Source organism: Malaclemys terrapin, chromosome 2 (assembly GCF_027887155.1).
Source record: "Malaclemys terrapin pileata isolate rMalTer1 chromosome 2, rMalTer1.hap1, whole genome shotgun sequence".
NCBI lineage: Eukaryota > Metazoa > Chordata > Testudines > Emydidae > Malaclemys > Malaclemys terrapin.
Window position 1 is genome coordinate 9,767,435 of NC_071506.1, and position 25,483 is coordinate 9,792,917.

At 40.8% G+C, this 25,483-nt stretch overlaps 1 protein-coding gene across 3 annotated transcripts in view; it reads left to right on the forward strand.

The window, feature by feature from the left end:
* Positions 1-25,483, forward strand: part of PTK2 (protein tyrosine kinase 2) — a 349,972-nt gene that overhangs the window by 65,403 nt on the left and 259,086 nt on the right. The window contains exon 1 of one of the 3 annotated variants that reach the window (XM_054017941.1): positions 23,927-23,972. The exons of the other annotated variants lie outside the window; for them this stretch is intronic. Coding sequence (XP_053873916.1) covers positions 23,927-23,972 — 46 coding nt within the window. Of the gene's footprint in view, positions 1-23,926; positions 23,973-25,483 lie in introns of those variants that run through there. 3 annotated transcript variants of the gene reach the window in all.

Consider the following 25,483-nt stretch of genomic DNA (forward strand, 5'->3'; position numbering starts at 1 on the left):
GTAACAAAAAGTTCAGTTAAAATTCTCTATTTCCATAAAATTCAGTGTAAATTGAGCCTCAGAAATACTGCAAAACTGGAATCAGACCAGGTTGATCTGAAAATAGATTTCAGTTTTAGATTTGCAAGCAGGGTGGAATGTACAAAAACAAACAAATGAATGAGAGGTTTTTGGAAATCTTTTTTACTTGACAAATGTCCCTTTTAACAATAGGTCACTATGGCCACTGGAAATGCTCTGGCTTCTGCAGCATCTTTCCCTCAGTGCTGCAAATTTGCATCACAATGCATTGTCTTCCTGCAGTATCTGAAGACTTCACAGTAGCAACAGGGATATTTCCAATGGACTTCCTTGTAGTGTGTAGTTTAAGATTGGATTAAATGTAGATGCTGTGGTTCCTCTTGTAGTCAGTGGCATATAAAGGTCACCCAGAACATTTCCTTTTCACTTTGATTTCATAGTAAAACTTTTTTGTAAGGATGATTGCGCGCTGTTGAATGCGTTATTTGATTAGGTATTTTGTTAAACCATCACACAAGGGAGTTATCCTACATTTCTCTAATCTGTATCACTGCTTTGAAGTCTCTGTGCAGCTTACTTTTCTCTTGCTTTTAATTGAGGCCAAGACTATGAGTATTGCAGATTTTGGAGTGCAAATCATTGGAGGTTTTGAGAGCAACTTGCTACATTTTTATAATTTCAAAGCTGGATAGAAGACAACATGCAATGCCTGTATCCATATGTAAAATAGCTTTAGCAAGAGTTTGCTCATATGCCTAGAGGAATGAAGGACTCGTTTTTGTTGTGCATACAATTCAATTTTGTACTGGAATTCAAAGTTCCAACTGGATTAAAAATTATTCCTCCTGGAGGAAGAGTGTGGCTCGCCTTCTTCTGTCCTTAAAACAAACGTTACTTGTTAAAAAAAAATTAGTTCTTTGCATGTAATTAACCACTTTTTACATAGCACTTCGCACAATAGGATCTTTGATCTTGATACTGTAATATAAAAAGTTGAAATCAAGAAGCAATTTTAAAATAAGTGTGTGTAAGGTGTCCACATGCAACAACTGAACAACTAGAGGAAAAGAAAGGCATGTGAGAAACGTTTAACCTAGTATATTCTGGCCTCAGCCAGAAATTCTACAAGTACCCTAACAGAATGAGACCTTAAAGATAGCCAACAATGATGAAGGGGAGAAGCACTCTTACTGGTAGGGTAGTATTTCTCTTGGTGTGAAAATGAAAAACACCAAACCCATAGAAAATGAGTATTTATTCTGTGTGTATGTGGATGCGCACTCCTGGCTTTGATGGAGGAGAACGCAATACATTTTAAGAGATGCTACCTTTAGTGTAAAACACATATGTTAGCCAAACAGCATGGTTAGAATTCTTCTTATAACCTTTCTTTCAATGATTTTGAAATATTAAACAGAACTTGGAATTAGTTCAGGTTTTCACAGCTTAATTAGTAACCAAAATATCAGAAGTGACACCTTCAGCTCAGCCTGAGGAAGTTTTGCTTCCGGCATTATAAATGCATCCTCAGTCAGTACTCCTCTAAGGCTATGTCTACACTACGGGATTAATCTGATTTCACAGAATTCGAATTTTGGAAACATTGTATAAAGTCGAATGTATGTGGCCACACTAAGCACATTAATTCGGCGGTGTGCGTCCATGTACCGGGACTAGCGTCGATTTCCGGAGCGTTGCACTGTGGGTAGTTATCCCATAGCTATCCCATAGTTCCTGCAGTCTCCCCCGCCCATTGGAATTCTGGGTTGAGATCCCAGTGCCTGATGGGGCAAAAAACACTGTCGCAGGTGGTTCTGGGTACAGCCTCACCCCTCCCTCCATGAAAGCAACGGCAGACAACCATTTCGTGTCTTTTTTCCTGGGTGAACACTGCAGACTCCATACCATGGCAAGCATGGAGCCCGCTCAGCTCAAGACAGCAGTCATGAACATTGTAAACACCTCGCGCATTCTCGTGCAGTTTATGCTGAACCAGGACCAGAAAAATGAGGTGAGGAGGAGGCGGCGACGGCAGCGCAGCGGCAAGAGTGATGAGGACATGGACATGGACACAGAATTCTCTCAAACCACGGGCCCTGGCACTTTGGAGATCATGTTGTTAATGGGGCAGGTTCTATCCGTGGAACGCCGATTCTGGGCCCGGGAAACGAGCACAGACTGGTGGGACTGCATAGCGTTGCAGGTGTGGGACGATTCCCAGTGGCTGCGAAACTTTCGCATGCGGAAGGGCACTTGCATGGAACTTTGTGACTTGCTGTCGCCTGCCCTGAAGCGCCAGAATACCAAGATGAGAGCCACCCTCACAGTTGAGAAGCGAGTGGCAATAGCCCTGTGGAAGCTTGCAACGCCAGACAGCTACTGGTCAGTCGGGAATCTGTTTGGAGTAGGCAAATCTACTATGGGGGCTGCTGTGATGCAAGTAGCCAAAGCAATCACTGAGCTGCTACCACGAAAGATAGTGACTCTGGGAAATGTGCAGGTCATAGTGGATGGCTTTGCTGCAAGGGGATTCCCTAACTGTGGTGGGGCGATAGATGGAACCCATATCCCTATCTTGGCACCGAAGCACCAGTGTACCCAGTACATAAACCACAAGGGGTACTTTTCAATGATGCTGCAAGCACTGGTGGATCAAAAGGGACGTTTCACCAACATCAACATGGGCTGGCCAGGAAGGGTTCATGATGCTCGCGTCTTCAGGAATACTACTCTGTTTAATGACAGGTTTCAGAGTAGCAGCCGTGTTAGTCTGTATCCGCAAAAAGAACAGGAATACTTGTGGCACCTTTTAGCAACTAACAAATTTATTAGAGCATAAGCTTTCGTGGGCTACTGCCCACTTCTTTGGATGCATATAGAGTGGAACATATATTGAGGAGATATATATACACACATACAGAGAGCATGAACAGGGGGGAGTTGTCTTACCAACTCTGAGAGGCCAATTAAGTAAGAGAAAATTTTTTTTGAAGTGATAATCAAGCTAGCCCAGTACAGACAGTTTGATAAGAAATGTGAGAATACTTAAAAGGGGAGATAGATTCAATGTTTCTAATGGCTCAGCCATTCCCAGTCCTTATTCTAAGGTGCCACAAGTACTCCTGTTCTTTTTACTCTGTTTAAATGGCTGCAGCAAGGTTGCTGGCGATCGTTACTGACTCGCTCAGACCTCAGCCAAACCAATATCCCCATTGTTATTGCTGCTTGCTGTGTGCTCCACAATCTCTGTGAAAGTAAGGGGGAGACCTTTATGGTGGGGTGGGAGGCTGAGGCAAATCGCCTGGCTGCTGATTACGCGCAGCCAGACATCAGGGCGATTAGAAGAGCAGACCAGGAAGCGATGTGCATCAGAGAAGCTTTGAAAACCAGTTTCATGAATGGCCAGGCTACAGTGTGAAATTTCTGTTTGTTTCTCCTTGATGAAAACCCGCCCCCTTTATTGACTCATTCTCTGTAAGGAATCCACCCTCCCCCTTTGATCAGAGCTTGCTTTCAAAGGAAATAAAGTCACTGTCGTTTAAAAATCATTTATTCTTTATTAATTGATTATAAAAAGAGGGAGAGAACCCGGGTAGGGTTTGGGAGGAGGATCGGCGGGAAGGAAAAGGCCACTAAAAAAAGGTTAAAAAAATGACAGCCTTTTGCTTGGGCTGTCCACTGGGGTGGAATGGGAGGGTGTACGGAGCTTCCCCCCTCTGCGTTCTTACATGTCTGGGTGAGGAGGCTATGGAACATGGTGAGTGGGGAGGGAAGTTATACAGGGGCTGTAGCGGCACTCTGTTATCCTGCTGCCGTTCCTGAAGCTCCACCAGACGCCGGAGCATGTCTGTTTGCTCACGCAGCAGCCCCAACGTTGCATCCTGCCTCCTCTGATCTTCCTGCCGCCACCTCTCATCTCGAGCGTCTCTCCTCTCCTCACGTTGGTCCCTCCTGTCCTCACGTTCACTGGCATCTTTCCTATACTTTGAAACCGTGTCCTTCCACTCATTCAGATGAGCTCTTTCACTGTGAGCGGATTCCATGATTTCCGCGAACATCTCGTCTTGCGTCTTCTTTTTCTGATGCCTTATCTGAGATAGCCTTCGGGATGGAGTAGGGAGGCTTGAAAAATTTGCAGCTGCTGGAGGGAGGGAAAAAAGGAGAGAATTTTTAAAAAAGATAAGTTTTACTGAACAATGCTTATACTTTTTCAGGGTGACCAACACTATTCACATTACATAGCACATGTGATTTCTGTGCAAGGTCGCATTTTGCCTCTTAATATTGAGTACCTGTAGCTTTGCTGCTAGAGATTACAGACGCAGGTCCGGGCAACAAAATTCGGCTTGCATGCGGCCACGGTAAGCCATTGTCTTTCGGCTTCTGCGCCCTCCTTTCCCACATACCAAGCAAAGCCCGTTGAGTGCTGCGGTTTTCCTGTTAACCTTCAGCAGCAGAAAACAAACTACCCTCCCCCCCCATCCAATTCTCTGGATGATCGCTTTATTCCTCCCCCCACCGCGTGGTATCAGGGAAGATCCCTGCAGGAACCAAACTAACACCCCCCACCCTGCCATGAATTCTCTGGGATGATCGCTTTACCCCTCATCCCACCGCGTGGCTGGTATCAGGGAAGATCCCTGCTAGCCAAACGTGAAAAGCTCTGTTCCCTAATTAAATTCCCGTATTTCAACCAGGTTACCACGAGCGATAGCACTCTCCTGAGGATTACATGCCCTTGGAGATTTTTTCAAAAGTTTTGGCATTTTCTCTTTTCGAACAAAGTTCTGCTAGCACTGAATCCTCTCCCCGTATAGCGATCAGATCCAGTACCTCCCGTATGGTCCATGCTGGTGCTCTTTTTCGATTATTGGCCTGCATGGTTACCTGTGCTGATGAGCTGTCTGTGGTCACCTGTGCTCTCCATGCTGGGCAAACAGGAAATAAAATTCAAATGTTTGCGGGGCTTTTCCTGTCTACCTGGCCAGTGCATCCGAGTTCAGATTGCTGTCCAGAGTGGTCACAATGGTGCACTGTGGGATAGCTCCTGGAGGCCAATACCATCAAATTGTGGCCACACTGACCCTAATTTGAAATGATAATATCAATTTTGGTGCTACTCTGCTTGTCAGGGTGGAATACAGAAATCGATTTTAAGAGCCCTTTGTTTCGAAATAAATGGCTTCGTTGTGTGGATGGGTGCAGGGTTAATTCGATTTAACGCTGCTAAATTCGAATTAAACTCATAGTGTAGACCAGGCCTTAGATCTACTTCACCCTTGACAATTACAGGAAATCAATCAACTAAAGGCATACATTAACTTAAAACTACTAGCGCCCTTCCACAAAAATCAGCCTTCCCCTGCCTTACCTACAATATGCCATATGCTAGCGCTCACTGAGAAGCTGCATAATGTTATTGATGCAACCACATCTTTCCTCCCCTAGCTGCAACCCTAAATGTAGCATAATGAACATGAAGCTTTCTGATTGCTGGCCAAATGTTTCTAGACTAGACAAGGGCATGTTCAATGAAATTGAAAGTTGACAAATTCAAAACTGTTAAAAGGAAATACTTTTTCACAAAGCTCCTAATTAGTCTGTAAAAAGCAACAGAGGGTCCTGTGGCACCTTTGAGACTAACAGAAGCATTGGGAGCATAAGCTTTCGTGGGTAAGAACCTCACTTGCATCTGAAGAAGTGAGGTTCTTACCCACGAAAGCTTATGCTCCCAATACTTCTGTTAGTCTCAAAGGTGCCACAGGACCCTCTGTTGCTTTTTACAGATTCAGACGAACACGGCTACCCCTCTGATACCTAATTAGTCTGTGAAACTCATTGCCACAGAAAGTTGTTGAGGCCAAGAATTTAGCAAGTTTCAAAAAAAAGTATTTAACATTTTATATGGTTATCCAGAGTTGTCATAATTAATAATAATAATATATTTTGGAAGTGATATTAAACCTCATGCTTCAGAGCTTAGGCCAGTCTCTAACTGGAGACCAGGATGAGCCTAAGGAATGTGGGGAAGGACGGACAGATTATCCCCACATCTTCCTGCTGCATGGTTCTTATACTGTTCTTTGAAGCAAGTGATATTGGCTGCTGTCAGTGACCGGATACTGGCCTAGATGAACCTGTGTGTTCTTTACTATGGGCATTCTGTAGTTTTTCACTGAAATGTTAATATTGTTCGTATTTATGAAATTACCCTGGTTTGTACTATTTATACTAAACTCAGTAGCATAGTTGGAAATTTGTATCCTAGCTAACCTCTCTGTTTAAAGTGCTACAGTCAAAATGAAATGTAGCCAAATGTAAAAGAAAAAAACACTGCCTCTGAATCCTTCCGTCACTTCTGGTTTTCCAGTCATGTTTTCCTATATAAACATTTACTTTCTCTCTCCTTTGTTGCTGTATCTAAGGTCCCTCCATGCAGTGTGGTAACTGGCAGCCTAGGGAAGATAGGGAAGATGATTTCACACACAGGGTAAAATTTTCAAAAGTGCTTGGAGTCCTAAATTACTTAGGTGCCTTTCAAAATTTTACCAAAAGTACTGGCCAGTGCACGTAGTAAACTGTGGCTTGTAACTATAGCAAACAGAACATTTTTCAATGTTTTAAAATATTGTTTTAATTGTAATTCTAAAGTTCTACAACTTGCATTACGTGAGCTTTTCTCATGTTTTTGAGTAATAGTGATTAGTGGCTATAAATGAGAGAGGACCGGATTAAAGACTTCCCAGCATGAGTAAGATTAAAGTTACCGGATTGGAGTAACCTTCAAAAGGTTCCAGAGGATTTTCCTTGTTCTGTGAATGTGTTTTTATGGTTTCGTTTCTTTTCATTAGCTGATAGTAATGACAGAATCTAGAGATAGAAGAGGCCCAGTATGTCATGCCATCTCTCCTTCTGTCAGTACAAGATTATTGCCAAGGATATTGCTATTTTTGTCTGTCTCGTTTTAGATGTGTCAAATAATGGAGATTCCACCACTTCCAATGGGAAGTTCCTTAGGCTAGTAGATTTTGCCATAAGGAAGCTTTCCTTGATGTTTGTGCTACAGTTTCCCATTCTAAACTTCATCCCATTACTCATAGCAGTACCCCTTTATCATGCTAAATTTCTCTGCTACCTTAGTATTTTTACACACCTCAAATATTTGTAGGATGTTTTATAGCCTTCCTAACTCATTGTGGTTGGTTGGTTGGTTGAATTATAATAGTGCCTAGAGGCTCCAACTAAGTTCTGGGCTCTGTTGTGAGAAGTGCAATACAAATATAGAGAAAGGGACAGTCTATGCCCCAAAGACCTTGCAATCTAGATACACAAGACAGATAAAAAGATAAGAAGCACAAAGAGAGATTGAGGGTATGTCTACACTGCAATAAAACTCCCCCAGCTAGCCTGTTTCAGCTGACTTGGGCTTCCGGAGTTCAGACTGCAAGGGTATAAAATTGCAGTGTAGACGCTCAGGCTCTGAGACTCCGCAAATGAGGTACCATGTAGTTTAAATGTAATTATCCAAGTTGAAATTTGTGTTAGGACACAGTTATTTACAACCTTGTGTTTGCAGAAAGTGCCATGGGATTTTCAATGATAAGTAGTACGTAGTTAAGTCCATAGTGTTTTTTGTCTCATCCTTAGCACCATGCTGGGGGCATTTAGTCTGATGCTGATGTTTAGAGACAAGTGTGCCAGTTACAATACTACTGTGTAAATACTACCAAGGGTTGACCCTGCTTAATTTGAGATCTGATGAGATCATAACCCAATATGTTTTAGCTTAGAAGGCATAATATTAAATACACTTGTGGTTTGAAACAAACAAGTAAGAGCAAAGCTTTCCTGCTGATGTAACCAGTTTTCTTTCTATATTATGAAATGTGGCAGCATCAAAAATACTCAAATTTATTCTACCAAGTACTGCACTTGCTTCTTGTTTTCAGTTAAGAGGTTGACTGGACAGAAGTGCATCACATGGGTGGGTGTGGGATGAAGCTATGAAGAAGCATGTCTGTGAACAGAGTGTACAAATTTGATTGTGTTTGGAGGTAGGATCCTATGTTTGTACAGTGCCTAGCGCAATGTGGCCTCTGATTTTGATTGAGGCCTTTTAGGCATTATCACAGGACAGTGGAACCCTGTTTATCTGATCTAATTGGGACCAGGACCAGATGAGATAATAAAAAATTCAGATAATCAGGAGAATGGGCGGGACTCGGGTTGTTAGTTAATATGGAGAGATGGATAATGGAGGCTTGGATAAACAGGGTTCTACTGTACTGCTAATAGTAATTGTGCATCTATAATGAGATGCATTGTATTGTGGTGTAATGGTTTTATCGACATATGTTTACACCAGGGCAGAGAATGATGAGTTCTGAAATAAGTTCTATTAAAATTAGTACCTGTATTATAGCAACAGTCAAATAGAGGTGCCAGCTGCACAGTTGTTGTTGTGTGATGTAATAAGATAATTTATTTTTCTAATGCAGATATGTACTCTGAATATGCCACATTTTGCAGAAGAATTGTTTTAGAAATATGTTAGTTAAAAAAAATACTGGGATTATTTCTTATCCCCTTTAAAAACATATGCCCTAGTTACTGGAATCTGTCTGTACAAGGAACAAAGTGAAAGAAGAATGAAAGCTAATACAGTTAAAACACTTCTTTATATCACCTAAAATAGCTATTCTGTAAATGAAAATGACACAGATTTGAGGTCTGATAACTCTAGGACCTTATGGACTCGAAGTAAGGGCTGGGACCTCTCATTGGTGGTGTAAAGCAGTGGTTCTCAAACTAGAGCCGCCGCTTGTTCAGGGAAATCCCCCGGCGGGCTGGGCCGGTTTGTTTACCTGCCGCGTCTGCAGGTTCGGCCGATCGCGGCTCCTTCTGCCCGCGGTTTGCCGCTCCAGGCCAATGGGGGCTGCAGGAAGTGGCTCGGGCCGAGGGACATGCTGGCCGCCTTTCCTGCAGCCCCCATTGGCCTGGAGCGGTGAACCGCGGCCAGTGGGAACCGTGATCTGCCAAACCTACGGACGCAGCAGGTAAACAAACTGGCCCGGCCCACCGGGGGATTTCCCTGAACAAGCGGCAGCCCTAGTTTGAGAACCACTGGTGTAAAGGCTCCCATTTTTAGCCCAGATGGGTTACAAAATATCACACCTTAAACCTGAAACTGGTTCATAACTGAATATTTCCTGTTCTGACCTCAAGCCATTATATTTTTGGAGGGGGTGGGGTGGGGAGGGCATTTTTGTGGAAGGGTGTCGTCTTGTATTTTTAAGTAGCTGATTGAATCTGTCTTGGAATTTAGAATGACAGAAAAATGCTACTATGTGAGATTACTGGACAAAGAGTCAAAACAACTTACTACATGCGTGCATGATTTCATATCTATATGCCTATCACCACCATGTAACTGTATATGTAGATCTCCAATAATATTTTGATAGCTGTGGGAATTGCAAAATATTTTTTTTAAAAGATGGGATATTTGAATTAGATTTATTGCCATTGGTGATACAAGTGCCTTCTTGTCTGCAGCTACTGCACTCTGGAATACCTTTCTTGCATGCCTGCTTCTCACCTATTAGTTTCTCACCTATTAGTCCTCTCCATCTCTTTTCAGATTTCAGCTGGGAATGTATATTTTCCCTCAGTTTCTCTCTCCCTCTATTAAACCCTTTAAACTCTTTATGTAGGAAGTTATAACAAGTTTACAAATCATTACCATACAAGCATCAGAAATACAATGCAAAAACAGTTTGTCACTCTTTTACAGAACCACTGTGTTGATGTATTTTTAACTGTTGACAGTAACACTGCATGTTGTTTTTGGATATAGCCTATGTGGAAGAAACTATTAATAATAAAATTTTAATTTTGTTCAGCCTGTTGTAATCAGCTGGTTTCTTTTTTGTCTTAATCTGTATCCTGGATGCTAAATTTTAATTAATTTAAAAACTAATCACAGAGACTTATTTGTCATTTAATTGAAGTGTATAGTAATGTACATGAAGGTTTGCTAACCAGCATTAACATCCTTCTGGTTTGGACCGATGCAAAATGCTTAAGCAATAAATTTGAATGCACATTCTTGTTTGTTGGATAACATTCACAAGTCAATTGGTTTGAATTAATAAGGTTAAAGTAGTCAGAACACAGAGCACTTGATTAATGCCCTATGACAAATAATTTGATACATTATTTGGAAGCCTAAAGGAAAAAAAATGTAGTGTGCAGTTTCTTTCTAAATTTCCACCCTAGCTACTATTTTAAAACTTAGTTGCTTGGAAATGCATGTGTTTGTGTGTAAAATTGATTTCCAGCTGATAGCTGACATCTTTGGAATACTGGTCTCTTGGTCCTTCAGTTTGGGAGGATAAGGATAGATTTCCTAGGGCAAACTGCTGGATTACTTCTATTGGAAGTGACAGACAAGAGTACAGATGGGAAATAGTGATGGTAGCAGGTCTGATTTTAGTGTCTGGATAAATTTGCAAATACACATGCCAGTTCTGAATTTAAAAGGTGACTCGCAGAAGAAGAAAATGGTGCACCCTTTCTAGCTTCTTTAGGATAGGGTTTTCAAAGATTTTCTTTATTTTGCTGGTTTATATGAGAAATATCAAGATTTGTCTTGTCTGAATGAGTGGATGGACAACTGGTGAACTAGGAGGATTGATTGACATTGCAAGAAAAAAGAAACTCAAATCTGAAAAATTTGAGGGGAAGGGCGTTTTGTGACTATTTAGGTTTTTTTTCCTTAAGAACACCTCTTTAACTCCTAAAAAACCTTGTCTTTTTTTTTTTTTGATTCAAACAATTTACCCCTTGAAATGAAGGCTGAAAAAGCTCCTAGTCAAGGTCTGTAGTGTTTCAAGGAGTTTCCAGCAAAAATATGGTTGAAAAGACTCAATATTTCTGAATTATTTTAGGTAAAAGAATGAGCCTGAAAAACCTTTCAGGTCCTTTATTATTTCTATTGTGGTAACATCTAAAAACCCTACACAGGGATTAGTGCTCCATTGTACTAGACACTGTCCAAATATCCTGCCTCCTAGAGCTCACAATTACTAGGCTGTATGCTATAAAAGGCAGAGGAGGGTGTACAAAAATATCCTAAATGTTTTTTTGGGCTTGTTGCCATTAAAGTGCCTGCTCTATTTTATTGAAATGGAAAGGATGCCTAAAGACTGTCAATGGGGGGAGAGTATGTGACCAATTCAAATGCAGCTGAGATTGGCCGTAAACTATAATCTACAAGAAGTAATTTGGTAGTCTTAGTTAATTTTCTAGTCAATACACCACCAGTGGTACTAATTGAATCCCTGACCAGTAACCTCAGCAGAACAAAAAAGGACATGGAGACAGAGGGTATGTCGGTGCTGTGGGTTTTTTATCGCAGTGTAGCGTTTCAGAGCCTGGATCAGCTGACTTGGGCTCTCAGGTCTATAAAATTGCAGTGTAGATGTTGGGCTTGGGCTGGAGCCCAGGTCTAAGAACCTCCCCTTTGCGGGGTTTCAGAGCTTGGGCTGAAGCCTCAGTCCCAGTGTCTACACTGCAATTTTATAGCCCTGTAGCCCAAGCTCCATGAGCCTGAGTCAGCTGACCCAAGCCAGTTGCAACATTCATTTTTATCACAATGTAGATGTGTCCTGAGTGTATCTCTTAACACAGGGGTCAGCAACCTTTCAGAAGTGGTGTGCCGAGTCTTCATTTATTCACTCTAATTTAAGGTTTCGCGTGCCAGTAATACATTTTAACATTTTTAGAAGGTCTCTTTCTATAAGTCTATAATATATAACTAAACTCTTGTTGTATGCAAAGTAAATAAGATTTTAAAAATGTTTAAGAAGCTTAATTTAAAATTAAATTAAAATGCAGAGACCTCCGGACCGGTGGACTGGTGGCCAGGACCCGGGCAATGTGAGTGCCACTGAAAATCAGCTCGTGTGCCGCCTTTGGTACGCGTGCCATAGGTTGCCTATCCCTGCTCTAACACCTTGTAGTGGACTCTCCATTACAGGATTAAAACATGCTGACAGAAGCAATGTGGGGGGAAGCTTACACAGTTGCTGTCTATTCTGTACCTGCAGTATGTGTAAACATTGAATTGCAGTTTCTAGGACTATCAACACTCACTAACTTGTGCAAAGGACAGTGGTTAGTGAATTGGGCACGTTCCCTAGAACACTTGAGAAATCCTGGAACCCCTCTGGCATAAGTCCATAAGAGATATTTGGCTGCAAATGATTGTAGCAAGAGTTTGGGTGGCAGAAACTATGAAAGAAAGGAAGGGTGGGGCGTGGGAATAAAGAAAAGTTAAAGGAAGACTCTTGAAATCACATTAGATCTTGTATAGTTACATAAAATATTAGTTTGTAGAGAGTTTTGTGTTTCTCAAGGCTTGAATCAGCAGTGGCTTGGAATTTCCTACCAAAATACAAGCTAAAATTGAAGTAAAATACTATGGGCTACCATAAACCAAAAGAAAAAAAATCACATGCGTGTCTGATTTTTTTTTTAACTTGCTGTTACACATAAGATGACTATAACTGAAAGATTGGATGAGAAAAAATATTTATTTCTTTGGGTAGTATCAGTGTACGTGATGCATTTGGCAGCCCTTTGTGTATAGCTAGTTTCACTGCTTTACCGGCATAGTAAGCCAGTTTCCTTTTTAATTCATGTGGATTTTTCACACAGCTGCAGGAAAAAGAGAGACAATTAAAAAAAAGTGATTGTAAAATCATAAATACTGGCATGGGAAGTTGAAGATTACATGTAGTACCTGCAACTACTTTTTTTTTTTTTTTTTTTTAAAGTGAGTAGGTTATCACGTTGACAGTGGCCCTTTAAGCCCAAGTGTTAAAAATATATTAAAGCACTGAATACTTTGTTTAAAGGCAAGTCTCTTTGTTTATGACCAACATTCAATTTTCTTCAGTCCTTGCCACTGTTTTTGTGGTGCAAAGATTTACGGAATTTGAAATGCTTTAGACATTTCTTTTGCAAGGCATGAAACTGGTGCTCTTGAAGATTTCATAAGGGAGAGTCAAATGCATTCTATGCCATCTGTTAACGATGCTGCTTGCTGAACAGATTTTTTCCTCGGGACTTGATGCCTGAGAACTGGCCACAACATCTGTATAATGCCATAAGGTGCCTACTCTTCTCTCCCCTCCCCCCAGTGGACTCATTTGGGAACCATGCTTAATAGAGATGTGAGGAATAGTGACCCTACCTTTGTTCCTGTTTCCTGCTCTCCTCTTCCAAGATCTTCAACTGGGATTGACCTTAGAAGCAAAGATTACTATCAGGTAATCATTTAGTGTTTTCTGTAAACAACATTTAAGCCTGCTCTCAAGGGTCCATGTTGTAAGCCATTATGGAGGTACTGTAGTTCTGGCATAAAAATCTAGATACCATATTGCTCAAAGGAGAAGCAGAATACGTTCTACCCTGATTCAGCTTTGATGGGAGCTGTTATATCCTGGTGTAGAGGATGGTCTTTTAGATAATACTTAGTCCTGCCATAAGTGCAGGGGACTGGACTAGATGACCTCTAGTCATCTAGCCCTTCCAGTCTTATGGTTCTGTATTTTCCAGATACTAGTTCCACACTCTGTAGTTCTTCTTAAAGATAGAAGAAGAACAGGAGTACTTGTGGCACCTTAGAGACTAACAAATTTATTAGAGCATAAGCTTTCGTGGACTACAGCCCACTTCTTCCGAAGAAGTGGGCTGTAGTCCACGAAAGCTTATGCTCTAATAAATTTGTTAGTCTCTAAGGTGCCACAAGTACTCCTGTTCTTCTTTTTGCGGAAGTTACTCTGAAACTTAAAGATAGAAGAGACTTATTAGCTCATCTAGTCAATCTCTGTGAAAATTAAGGATTACTCCCTGTGGTACTTTTTCTGAGGTTTCATTATTCAGCTAACTCTTTCTCCTATATTATAGGACTAAGATAAGACTCATCATAAGGAAGGTATTGCAGCTGTGTTTACATTGTTAAAATATAATTTTTACTATGATTTAAGCTTATCTGCTGACTTGGATTCAATCTATAAGAGCTAGTTATGCCTTTGCTGTGGTTAACTTTTTCCACCATCCTCAGCTCAGCTGTTTTCTGGGTCCAAGTAGATCCACTCAAGTTGATCTAGGAGGCATCTTGCTGGAGCTTTTTCACATTCTCATCTCAACAATGCAATATCAATTAGTGTTGACGTTACTGCTAATTGTCACTTTGTGATACTAGTTAGATTCCAACCATCCATTCCCCAAGAAGGAAAGTGAAATGTATAATAGTTACAAAGCTTTGGAAACTGAAAGCAGTTTTCAGAAACCAGTGGAACTTGTAGAGTGACCATGTACCTATTTGACATGTACCTATTGAGTTTGATTATTGTTGGCTGTGTTATCTAAGATGCTTGTATTTATTGAATAACTGAGCTTTTGGCAATTTAGGGCAGTGAACGTGCTGACTACATCACTGCTGATCTATGTCTTGATTGGTAACTTTTTATCTGGTTCCTTAGGTTGGTTATCTAAACTTCCTGTCGGCAGTCTCTTACTTGGTTTTAACAGTACTAATATTCTATATATTATGACAGACCCAGATCAGTGGGGTACAGGAGTCTGGTAGAGGGCAAATATACTGGTCACTGGATGAGTAGTTTTCTGTTCCCTGAGTGACCAGAGCAAGGGCTGCACTAGAGTAATCAGGAACCTGTTAGAACCAGTTAAGGCAGGCAGGCTAATTAGGACACCTGGAGCCAATTAAGAAGAAGCTACTAGAATCAATTAAGGCAGGCTAATCAGGGCACCTGGGTTTTAAAAAGGAGCTCACTTCAGTTTGTGGTGCGAGTGTGAGGAGCTGGGAGCAAGAGGCGCAAGGAGCTGAGAGTGAGAGGGTGTGCTGCTGGAGGACTGAGGAGCACAAGCGTTATCAGACACCAGGAGGAAGGTCCTATGGTGAGAATAAGGAAGATGTTTGGAGGAGGCCATGGGGAAGTAGCCCAGGGAGTTGTAGCTGTCATGCAGCTGTTACAGGAGGCACTATAGACAACTGCAGTCCACAGGGCCCTGAGCTGGAACCCGGAGTAGAGGGCGAGCCTGGGTTCCCCCCAAACCTCCCAATTGACCTGGACTGTGGGTTCTTCCAGAGGGGAAGGCCTCTGGACTGTTCCCCAACCCACATGGTGAATCTCTGAGGCAAGAAAATCCACCTATAAGCGCAGGACCCATCAAGATAGGGGAGGAACTTTGTCACAATATTGTAAGATTTTTGTTAAGAAGGTTTAACATTATAGGCTTGGTTATAGTGAGTCTTGAAATATCAACTACTAGACATTTTATAGGTAAATGTAGCCCATAAAGAATGCCAAAGAGTGTTCTGTTTTCTTATTGTAAGCATAACAAAAGAGGCTGTTAATGAAGATGATTTTGTATAGAATGGAGACAGTTTAGATTGGGTGAAGACAGCTTTTGATAGCTGTAACACAGCAGTGAGTCACTGTCTCAGGAATTTATGCCTACAGGCATACTGTGTTGGTATCATAGGGCAGTAAGAAATGCAGGTGAACTGCTCTGTTCTGCTTGTGTGGCGAATTGGAAACCATTCTCAAGAGTATTGTGTGGACTCTTTATTTCTCCAGATGAGTCCCTGATAAAGGAAACATGAGAGGAAGTGGCAGAGAAGTGTAATTGGTTTGCCCACAAGTAAATCTGTTACGATTTATACGATTTATACTACCAAAAGTTTATGCAGCCCGCATGTCTGGTTAAAGGAATAGCAAATCTCTATTTAAAGAATAATAAAATAAAAATCAATCTACCTCAGGAGTTGTTCATATGTCTGCTGCCTCCTCATCTTATGCTAGAGCCATGCATGCGTGGTCAGACACCCTATTGCTCATTGTGACAAGGTGGGGAGGTAATATCCTTTATTGGACCAACTTCTGTTGGTGAAAAAGTCAAGCTTTCTAGCTGCAACGAGCTGCTCTTCACGTCTGGGAAAGGTACTTCCAGCGTCATAGCAAACAATCTGGAACCGATTGTTTAGCATAAGTTGTTAGCACATGTTATAAGGGACCATTCAAGGTAGAGCGGCCCGTTAACACCTCTGCAGTCATAGGGCAAAAAGAGGGGTTAGTGGATTACAGATTGTTGTAATAAACCATAATGCAGTGTGTCTGGTCAGTCCATGATTTTGAGTGTCTAGCTGAGTAATGAAATTAAGCTCCCAGACTCCTCTTTGGAAAGTATTGGGCAGGTTTCCTTTGAGGATGAGCATGGAGAGGTTGGCAGGTTTTTTGAAGGTCAAAAGTGGGGGTTCAGGAAAGATTTCCTTCAGGATGGGTTCTCCATCGAGTATGGCTTGATCAACACCCCTTCCCCCCTCACAACACACATTTCAATAGATGAGCCTAGGAGCTTAAATTCAATAAACTGTAACCCACTAACCCACTGGTTTGGTCCTAAAACAGCAAAGGTGTTAATGGGCTACTCTATCTTGACTGGTTCCTTTCTTACGCTAAACAATCTATTCTACCTTGCATTTTGCTGTGATGCTGGGAGTAACTTGCACAGACTTGAAGAAAAGCTCTTTGTGGCTCGAAAGCTTGTCTCTCTCACCAGTAGAAGTTGGTCCAATAAAAGATACTACCTCACCCACTTTGTCTCTCTAATATTCTGGGATCAACATGTCTACAGCTACACTGCATATTGCTCAGTGTCATTCGACATCAGAAGATTCTCTGGACTGGGATCCTTCTTTGAGAGAGATTTCTTTAGCTCTTTAGCAGTAGCTTTTGTGGGAGCTTGCACCACCTTCCTCTGCCTCTCCACACACCCCCCCCCCCCCCGAACAATCTGAGATTTACGGTAAGAGCAGTGAGCTATAACTGTGTCACAGTGCAGCTGCTGGAGGGAGATAATTAAAACAACACACCTGTGCCATAATAGTAGAATGTCCACAATTTGTAAGCTGAACCCTGATGGACAACAACCAACAACCAGAGACTGTGTCAATGAGCTTTGGTAGTTGTCTTCCAAACAAGTTTCATACCAGCTCATCCTAAATATAAACTAGTCCTCAAAGCCAAGGGCAGAATGAAACAAATCAAGCAGGAACTTCAGTCGGTCCTCAGAGACAGCAAAATCCACAGTGAGCAACTCAGAATTGAGGAGCTAACACTAGTCATGAAACCCTTGAAATGTGAAAAGGCAGCTGGATTCGATGGTATATCTGATGAATTATTCCTAAACTTCTGGATGAGACCACAGAAGTGGCTGTTTGACTTCTTTAATTCCTACATGGAGACTGTGGCAGCGTACCCCATAAAAATATGTAATATTTCTCCATAAAGGTTATGGTCTACTATATCTATTCATCCTATTTGTACATATATATCATTTTCGACTTGAGGTTAAGAATATGGGCTGTATGCTTGCTTGGTTTCTAAGTAAGCTTTGTGAGGCATTTGGTCAGCTTCTTTAGGAAGGAATTTGCCAGGTTAAGTACCTGATCAGGAAACACTTGGGGAGCAATGCATCTTGGAATGCTCCAATCCACATAAGAAGTCTTCCTGGAGACATGCAAGATACCATGTGGACAATGGCTTCAGCTAAAGACTGAGTCATGCAGGGACATGTGACTTGCCCAGGTGACTCCAAAACTCCATCTTGGAGCTGGACTTTGCATAGGAGGGAGGAGGGGGGTCTCCACCCACAAGGAGAGTCTATTTAAACCCATGGGAGACCCCTCCATTTTGTCTTGAGCTGGTTAAGGAAGGAGCCTCTCCATCCCCCACCCCCCAGGATACTTGAAGGGAACTGGAACAAACGACAGTAACTACAGGGGGTGTGAGTGATTGATGGACCCAGGCTAAAAGGAGATTAGCCTGTAAAAGGGAGCATTCTGGAACTGGTGAGGAACTTATCTGTATTTAGTTTGATTAGACATAGATTTGCGCATTGTATTTTATTTTACTTGGTGACTTACTTTGTTCTGTCTGTTACTTCTTGGAACCACTTAAATCCTACTGTCTGTATTTAATAAAATCACTTTTTATTTAGTAATTTACTCAGAGTATGTATTAATACCTGGGGGAGCAAACAACTGTGCATATCTCTCTATCAGTGTTCTAGAGGGCGAACAATTTATGAGTTTACTCTGCATAAGCTTTATGCAGGGTAAAAAGGATTTATTTGGGTTTAGACCCCATTGGAGTTGGGCATCTGAGTGCTAAGGACAAGCACACTTTTGTGAGCTGTTTTCAGGTAAACTTGCAGCTTTGGGACAAGTGATTCAGACCCTGGGTCTGTGTTGGAGCAGACTGGAGTGTCTGGCTCAGCAAGACAGGGTGCTGAAGTCCTGAGCTGGCAGGGAAAACAGAAGCAGGGATAGTCTTTGCACATCGGGTGGCAGCTCCCAAGGGGGTTTCTGTGATCCAACCCGGAGTCTGGTGGCACCTTAAAGACTAACAGATTTATTTGGGCATAAGCTTTCATGACTAAAAACCTCACTTCTTCAGATGCATAGAGTGAACGTTACAGATGCAGGCATACCCCCTGATACTTGTGATCCAACCCGACTCAGAGACAATGCACATACTCAGGCTGTGGAGACAAGCCAAAGTGTTGGCTCTACTCAAGCCACCTAGACACTAATTCTGCAAATAGTTATCACCCAATATTCTTATTTTGCTCAACCCAGGGGGAGGGATAGCTTGGTGGTTTGAGCATTGGCCTGCTAAACCCAGGGTTGTGCATTCAGTCCTTGAGAGGCCTACTTAGGGATCTGGTGCAAAAATCAGTACTTGGTCCTGCTAGTGCAGACAGGGGGCTGGACTCGATGACCCTCAGGGTCCCTTCCAGTTCTATGAAATATAGGTAAACGAGTGGATGATTATAGGTAGAATAGCGTCGATGGTGGAAGGGTGGCTGACTGATGACCAAGCCAGTTTCCTCCCAGAACATTTATGCTGTGGCCAAGTTGTAAACCTAACTCAGTACATTGAAGGTGGCTTTAAAACCTGTAAAATTATAGGGGCTGTTTGTTGCTTTGTTTGCTGTTTGTCACTGTGAACGATCATAACTTCTACAGAAATTGGCAAGAATTTTGAGAAATACCAAGATGGACCAGGTCATCTCCTCCCTGATTAAGACTCGACAGGTTCTTTCTTGAGATACGTGGTCAGAAAAGTTGATGGCATAGTTGACAGAATGGTCTGCTCTAAAGTTTGGTGCCATTACCCTTGCTATTTAATATCTTCATGAATAACCAACCAGAATTCCCTGATGTGCGAAGATTCATTTATGCAGATGATCCTTGCATCGCTACCCTGTCAGAAACATTTGAGGACAATGAGCACATTCTAAGCAGTTCACTGAGTATACTTTTGCACATGCTTCCTGTTCCTGAATGCTAATCCCCTAACAAAACTCATGTGTGACTTCCACCTGAAACACCATTAGGCCAAGCAAAAGCTGCAAATATTGTGGGATGGTACTATGAACATCCGATGTACCTAGGGGTTACATTAGACTGAACACTGACATTCAAAGAGCACATCAAGAAGCTGAAAAAGAAACTGTGTATTTCAGTAACAGGCTAGCACAAAATGGGGAACTCACCCCCAAAACACTATGAACAACTATTCTTGCACTTGTCAAGTATCAGAGGGGTAGCCGTGTTAGTCTGAATCTGTAAAAAGCAACAGAGGGTCCTGTGGCACCTTTAAGACTAACAGAAGTATTGGGAGCATAAGCTTTCGTGGGTAAGAACCTCACTTCTTCAGATGCAACACTTGTGTTACTCAACTGCAGAGTACTATGACCTAGTATGGTATTACTCAGCCCAGGCACATAAAATTGATATTGAACTCAGTCAATCCTGTAGGATAAACAGAGGGACTTTGAAACTAAACCTCACACTGTTACTATACTGTCCTGTGGAGATTGCATCACCATCAATGGGTGGGATGCTTTCAGTAAAAGGGGAGGCAAAAACAGGTTCATAATCCAAGACATCCGCTGCATGGATACACTTTACCACACACGCTGCAGAAGTCCAGAAAGAGCTTTGCCTCTGAAAATCCCTTAACCCAAAATACCACAGTCTACAGAGGACACCATGACAGGAAATGTGGATGATCTTGGAGAACCTGGTTCCTTCAGAACAACTCCCTTCAGCCACTGAACTTAAATGAAAGCACTGATGTACTCTGACTCGATCGAGAGCTGAGTTGGCAAAGACTGGTGACAATACCACCAATTGGATCTGAGGAACGGCTGCAAATGTGAATGCGGAGAATCTACGCAAACACACGAATGCTGCCTCATGCAGTGCCCCCTGTCAACAGCTTCAGGTAAAGTTACTAGTACTGAAAAGTCATGTGTGTGGTGGGAAATGTATGGCCCTGTAGCTATTGCTGTTTCTCATCTGGTTTTCCCTGCCTCTAAGGTATTCAAAGACTTGTCTGGGTCACCCATTTGAGTCAGGTCTATAAACAGTGATGTGATTTTTAAGGTAGAATGCTGCCCTGGCTTCTTTTTGAGTTGTGTTCTACAGTAATGTTTTTGTTAGAAAGGCAGATGAAAACACACAAGCGGGTTTGGTTAGTTTAAATCCTTGCACTTTAGGACCATTTGGTCTATTTTGTAAATTACTATTTACAGATTTTAAAAATATGTTTATAATAAATGTGTATCGAACCATTGAGCAGATATTAAACATTGTATTATTGGTTTGGTGCAAAGCTTTGGTTCTCACCTTTCCCAGTACTGTAACAAGATATAACAGGAAAAAGTCCTGGGAAGAGGGTGTTCAGAACCCTCTGAAATCCATTTGTTCAGTGTCACTACTTCTTTATTAACATCCGTATAAGCTTTAAAAAACATGAGCCAGTGCATTCTCTTCATTCAGATTCTTCTTGATAACCCACTTTTCCACAAACTTACCCAATAGCAGTTTTTATTCTATTAAAATAACAAATAAAAACAAGTCCAAAACCAATCTTACCTCCTGGATTTACTAGAACATCCTGTTAAGTGCTGTCTTCTGTATGTGTCTCTTTTGGACTGTAACCTCTTCATGGTAGGGGACATATTATTTATTTGTATTCCACGGCTCCGTTTTGCTTGAGGCTGCACCTACACATAGTAAGAAAGTTCCTGTCCTGGGGAACTTACACTCTAAATAGACAAACAGGCAAAGGGTGGGCGAAATATTGTCCTTAATTTATAGATGGGGAACTAAGGTAAAAAGAGACTGTGACTTCCTCATGGTCATAAAAGAAGTCGGTAGCAGAACTGGATATTAAAATCAGCTTTCTTGAGCCTCTGGCCAGAGTCTTAATTACAAGACCATCCTTCTTCTGCCTCTTATCTTTGCCTGTTGCACAGAACCAAGCACATTATCAGCCCTGAACAAGTAACAGTAACAATAATTACCTTGTACCAGATATATGGCTGAAATGAGCAAGAACCGTTACCTGTACTATTGCTTGTGCTGTTATGTCCTTAAAGGTAAATATATAAGAACCCAGAGTTGACAGGATTTGGATGCTTCTGCAGTATTGTGTAGTTTCAAAAACTTTCAGGGGAGGAGAGACCCTGCATTTCCCTAAGTCTCTTTGGCTCTCTTCAGCCCCAGAAAGTGCTTTGGTCATTGTGCCTGGGCACTGATGCAGAACATCTGTGGCTTGGTTGTGCTCTAATCTCTATTTTTGCAGTGGATAACTTTTTTCTTTTAAATTTAAAAAAAATTGTACTTTTGGAAGGAAGCAACAGTATTTGTTACCTCGAGACTATAAATGGACCCTTCTGGTTGTCTTGCATCGAGAAACCAAAATGGCAGTGATGTAATCTGTAAGCACATAAATTTAATTAAATACGTAATTGAAAGTATTGTGTGTGCTGTTACACCTAGGCAAATGAGTCAGTTTGGTGATTGGGTTAACTTAAAACTAACTCTTTTGGTAATGGTCTTAGTTATTTAAGCTCTATGTCTTACTATTGAGGATTGTATGTGGTGGTGTTGTAGCCATGTAGGTGCCAGGATACTAGAGAGACAAGATGGGTGAGGTAATACCTTTTATTTGACCAATTTCTGTCTGAGAGAGAGAGAGAGACAAGCTTATGAGCTAACACAGAACTTGTCTCTCTGACCATAAGAAGTTGGTCCAATAAAAGATATTACCTCACTCACCTTGTCTTTTTATCGAGGGCTATACATTAGAGATGGCTAATATGGAATTTATGAATAGTTTAATGATAGGAATAGTATATTTTTGTCCCCAAGAGTTTATAATATTTATTTTATTAATCTATTTTTTTGTTATGTTCTATAATGAAACATATGTTTATAATGTGTACGGTGGAACCTTCCACTAGAAGAGAGAAGATGGGAGTTTTGTAATTTTTGTTTGTCTACATACATGCTATACACGTACCACAGACACACCCTCCCAATAGTGCACACAGCTTGTTATAGAAAAAGGGTTTTACAACACAGTTAATAAACATTTCATTTCAATATATAACATGAACAGGTGATTCAGCAGAAATGAATTCTACATGGTATATTGCATGTGCATAAATATATATTAAACATAATGTATAATATCATTTTTATTCCTGGTGCCCAGACATTGAAAGGAAATCAAATCTATCTTCAGTTAACCTTTTATATATGAAGTGTAATATGTGCAGATAGAGAAGTATATGTGATGACCTATGCCTTCTCTCAGCTGCAAGAGAATAAAGTAGTGGTCATATTTTTAGAGGGGAGCTAGCTATGGTACTGATTATAGTGGACATTGTGGTGTCCTATTTCCTTAGTGTTAGCTCACCTTTCACCAATGTTTTGATCTATCATTGTTTCTTCTCTAGTTTAATTCTAAAAAATGTGGTTAAGTTAGATTCCTGATCTAGAGCTCAATCCTGCTTCCTTTGAAGTTTAGGGAAATTTTAATCAGCTCTTGCTGTACATTTTATAAAGCTAAATTTACTGTAAAATAGTCTCTAAATCTGATGGAAAATATCAAGCGAGTAGGCTTTTTTATTTTTATTTTTTGTATTGTTTTGTTTTTACTAAAATATTTTTGTTCTGCTGGATACTTCAGGATACTCTACTTTTTCAAGTTATTCATTGTTCAGTTTTTCATTGTTCTTATCTTATTAGGGAAGTTATTGAAAATCAAATGTCAGGCTAGGTTGGTAAAATACCAGAGGCATGAATTTAAAACAAAAACGGTTGGGGGAGCACCTCTACAGACATGACCTGGGTCAGGCTTGATTTGCAGCTTAGTCAATTTTAGAATCTGCTGTCAGTTTTGTAAACAGGAGTCTGCTGTGTGAATTGAACAGAAGGGTGAGATTAGCATATTAATAAGGTGCTTGCTAATCGCCTTCCCTCCTGCCCCTCCTTTCCTCCCTCCTCCCTCCTGAATGAATCTAGGAATACAGACACACACACACACAGTCACATTACTGGCTGGTAGCATTCTGTTCAGTAGCTCACCCTGGAAAAGGATGATCTGTGCTTTAAATTGTTGAGGCATGAGACGATTCTGTAACTGAAAGGCATTCTTCATGCTGCTGGAACATATTACCAAAGGAATACTACAGTATTTTGCTTCTACCTTTCCTGCAAACTAGATGAAAAGAGACCAAATGTAGGCAAGGTTAATAGTTTTCTCCTTGCTTGTGGATTGAATACATTCAAGTGGCTGGCTTCCCAGCCCCCCTGCAGGAGCAAATAGTATTGGAGCACTGAATTGGGACATTGTATGCTGAAGCCTGGCTTGATCTCTATACGATTGTGTGTATGTTGTTGTTGGAATTGGCAGGCCAACAGGCCCGGAAACAAGCAGGTGCTATCTGTATGGAGAAAAGCGGCTGTAGTCCATTCCCAATATGCTGGGCTAAAGGTACACATGACTTAATTATGTTTTTTTCTGTGTCAAATTAATGTTTTACCACGGGTGAGTAATAGTGAAAGAAAAAACAAATTAACACGAGATACAAAGTAAAATTGATGTATTCTGGTCATGCAATTCTAAGGTGAAACAATCGGCTGAATCCTCTTTCACCTGACAGCTGTAATGCTTTTTCTTAAAAAATGTTTTGAAATCCGTGAATGGCCATTATTTTAGCTATTTTGTTTTTAGTTTCACCAATCTTAATGTAGTGATTATTTTGTTTTAATATTTGTGCAATTTTAAAAACCGCTGATGAATCTATTCCTGCCTTTCACTTTCCTTTGGGGAGAAGTTCTCAATTTATTTTCTTTAAAAGTGCTGATTTCAGTGAAACGAATCATACAGGATAAAATCCTGACGCTTATTATTTGTTTTCTTGATGGTTGAGAAGTTGATATCAACATTTATTAGCGGTAATAAAAACAACAGATGTGTACTTTATAACTAATGTAATGATAGGAGCTGACTTGAAATTGAGCAGTAATGAGGCATAAGGACAAAACTTACATGGTTGGTGTATTTCAACTGAATGTCAAGGTATTAATATTTACACTGTAGTTCAGAAGACATTTGTGTACTTCCTACATGGATGGTGGTAACAGAAACCACTGTGTATGTAAAAATATGTGTGGGTCAAACACAATTGTATGCTAGCAAAATATAGCTAGTCGCAAGAAAACTTAATCTTCTGTTAGGAAAAGAAGCAGCCTGTAAAGCACGTAACATAACTGACAGTAAGTATAGATTTGGGGTTTATTTTCATATTCACATTCATTTCAATGTGGATATTTAAAAGACTAACGACATGAAATATTGCAGTATTGTTAACTTAGATCACAGAGTGATACATTTAGTTCAGAAGCTGTAGGGGGAAATAAGTATTTGTAAAATAAGCAGATGGTAATTCTGAGGTTTGTAAGCAAAACCTACAGAATATCTAGTAGCTAATACCATGTTTGTTGGTCTAGATTAAATTAATGGTAAATTTATTTATTTTTATATTAAAAAAATAAATCCTTAAACATGGACATACTGCATCACTGCCATTGGCTTCATGTGTGACCTATGCACTTTAGCCCTTTTGTGCCTCTGTTTCCTGGTCTGTGAAATGGGAATAATACTGCTCTGTGTCATAGATCTGTTGAGGGTAAATTCATTAAAGTTTGCTAAGTGCTCAAAATGCTATTGCAATATGCATCAGAGGAAAAAAACCCTATACGCAATAAACAGCCTGTGTGAGAACTTGAGTACCACACTCTGATAGTATCTGAGAATATACAGAGTATGCCATTTCACTATGGAGTAATATTTGACAAAAGCAATTAATTGCATTTATTTTCAGTTAATCTGTACTTTACTGTTGTTAGAAAATTGATGATTGGTGGAAGGAGTTGATATAAGGATGACTTCTATTTATACATCAGAAACTACATAACTATGGCACAGTTTAGCCTTAGGAT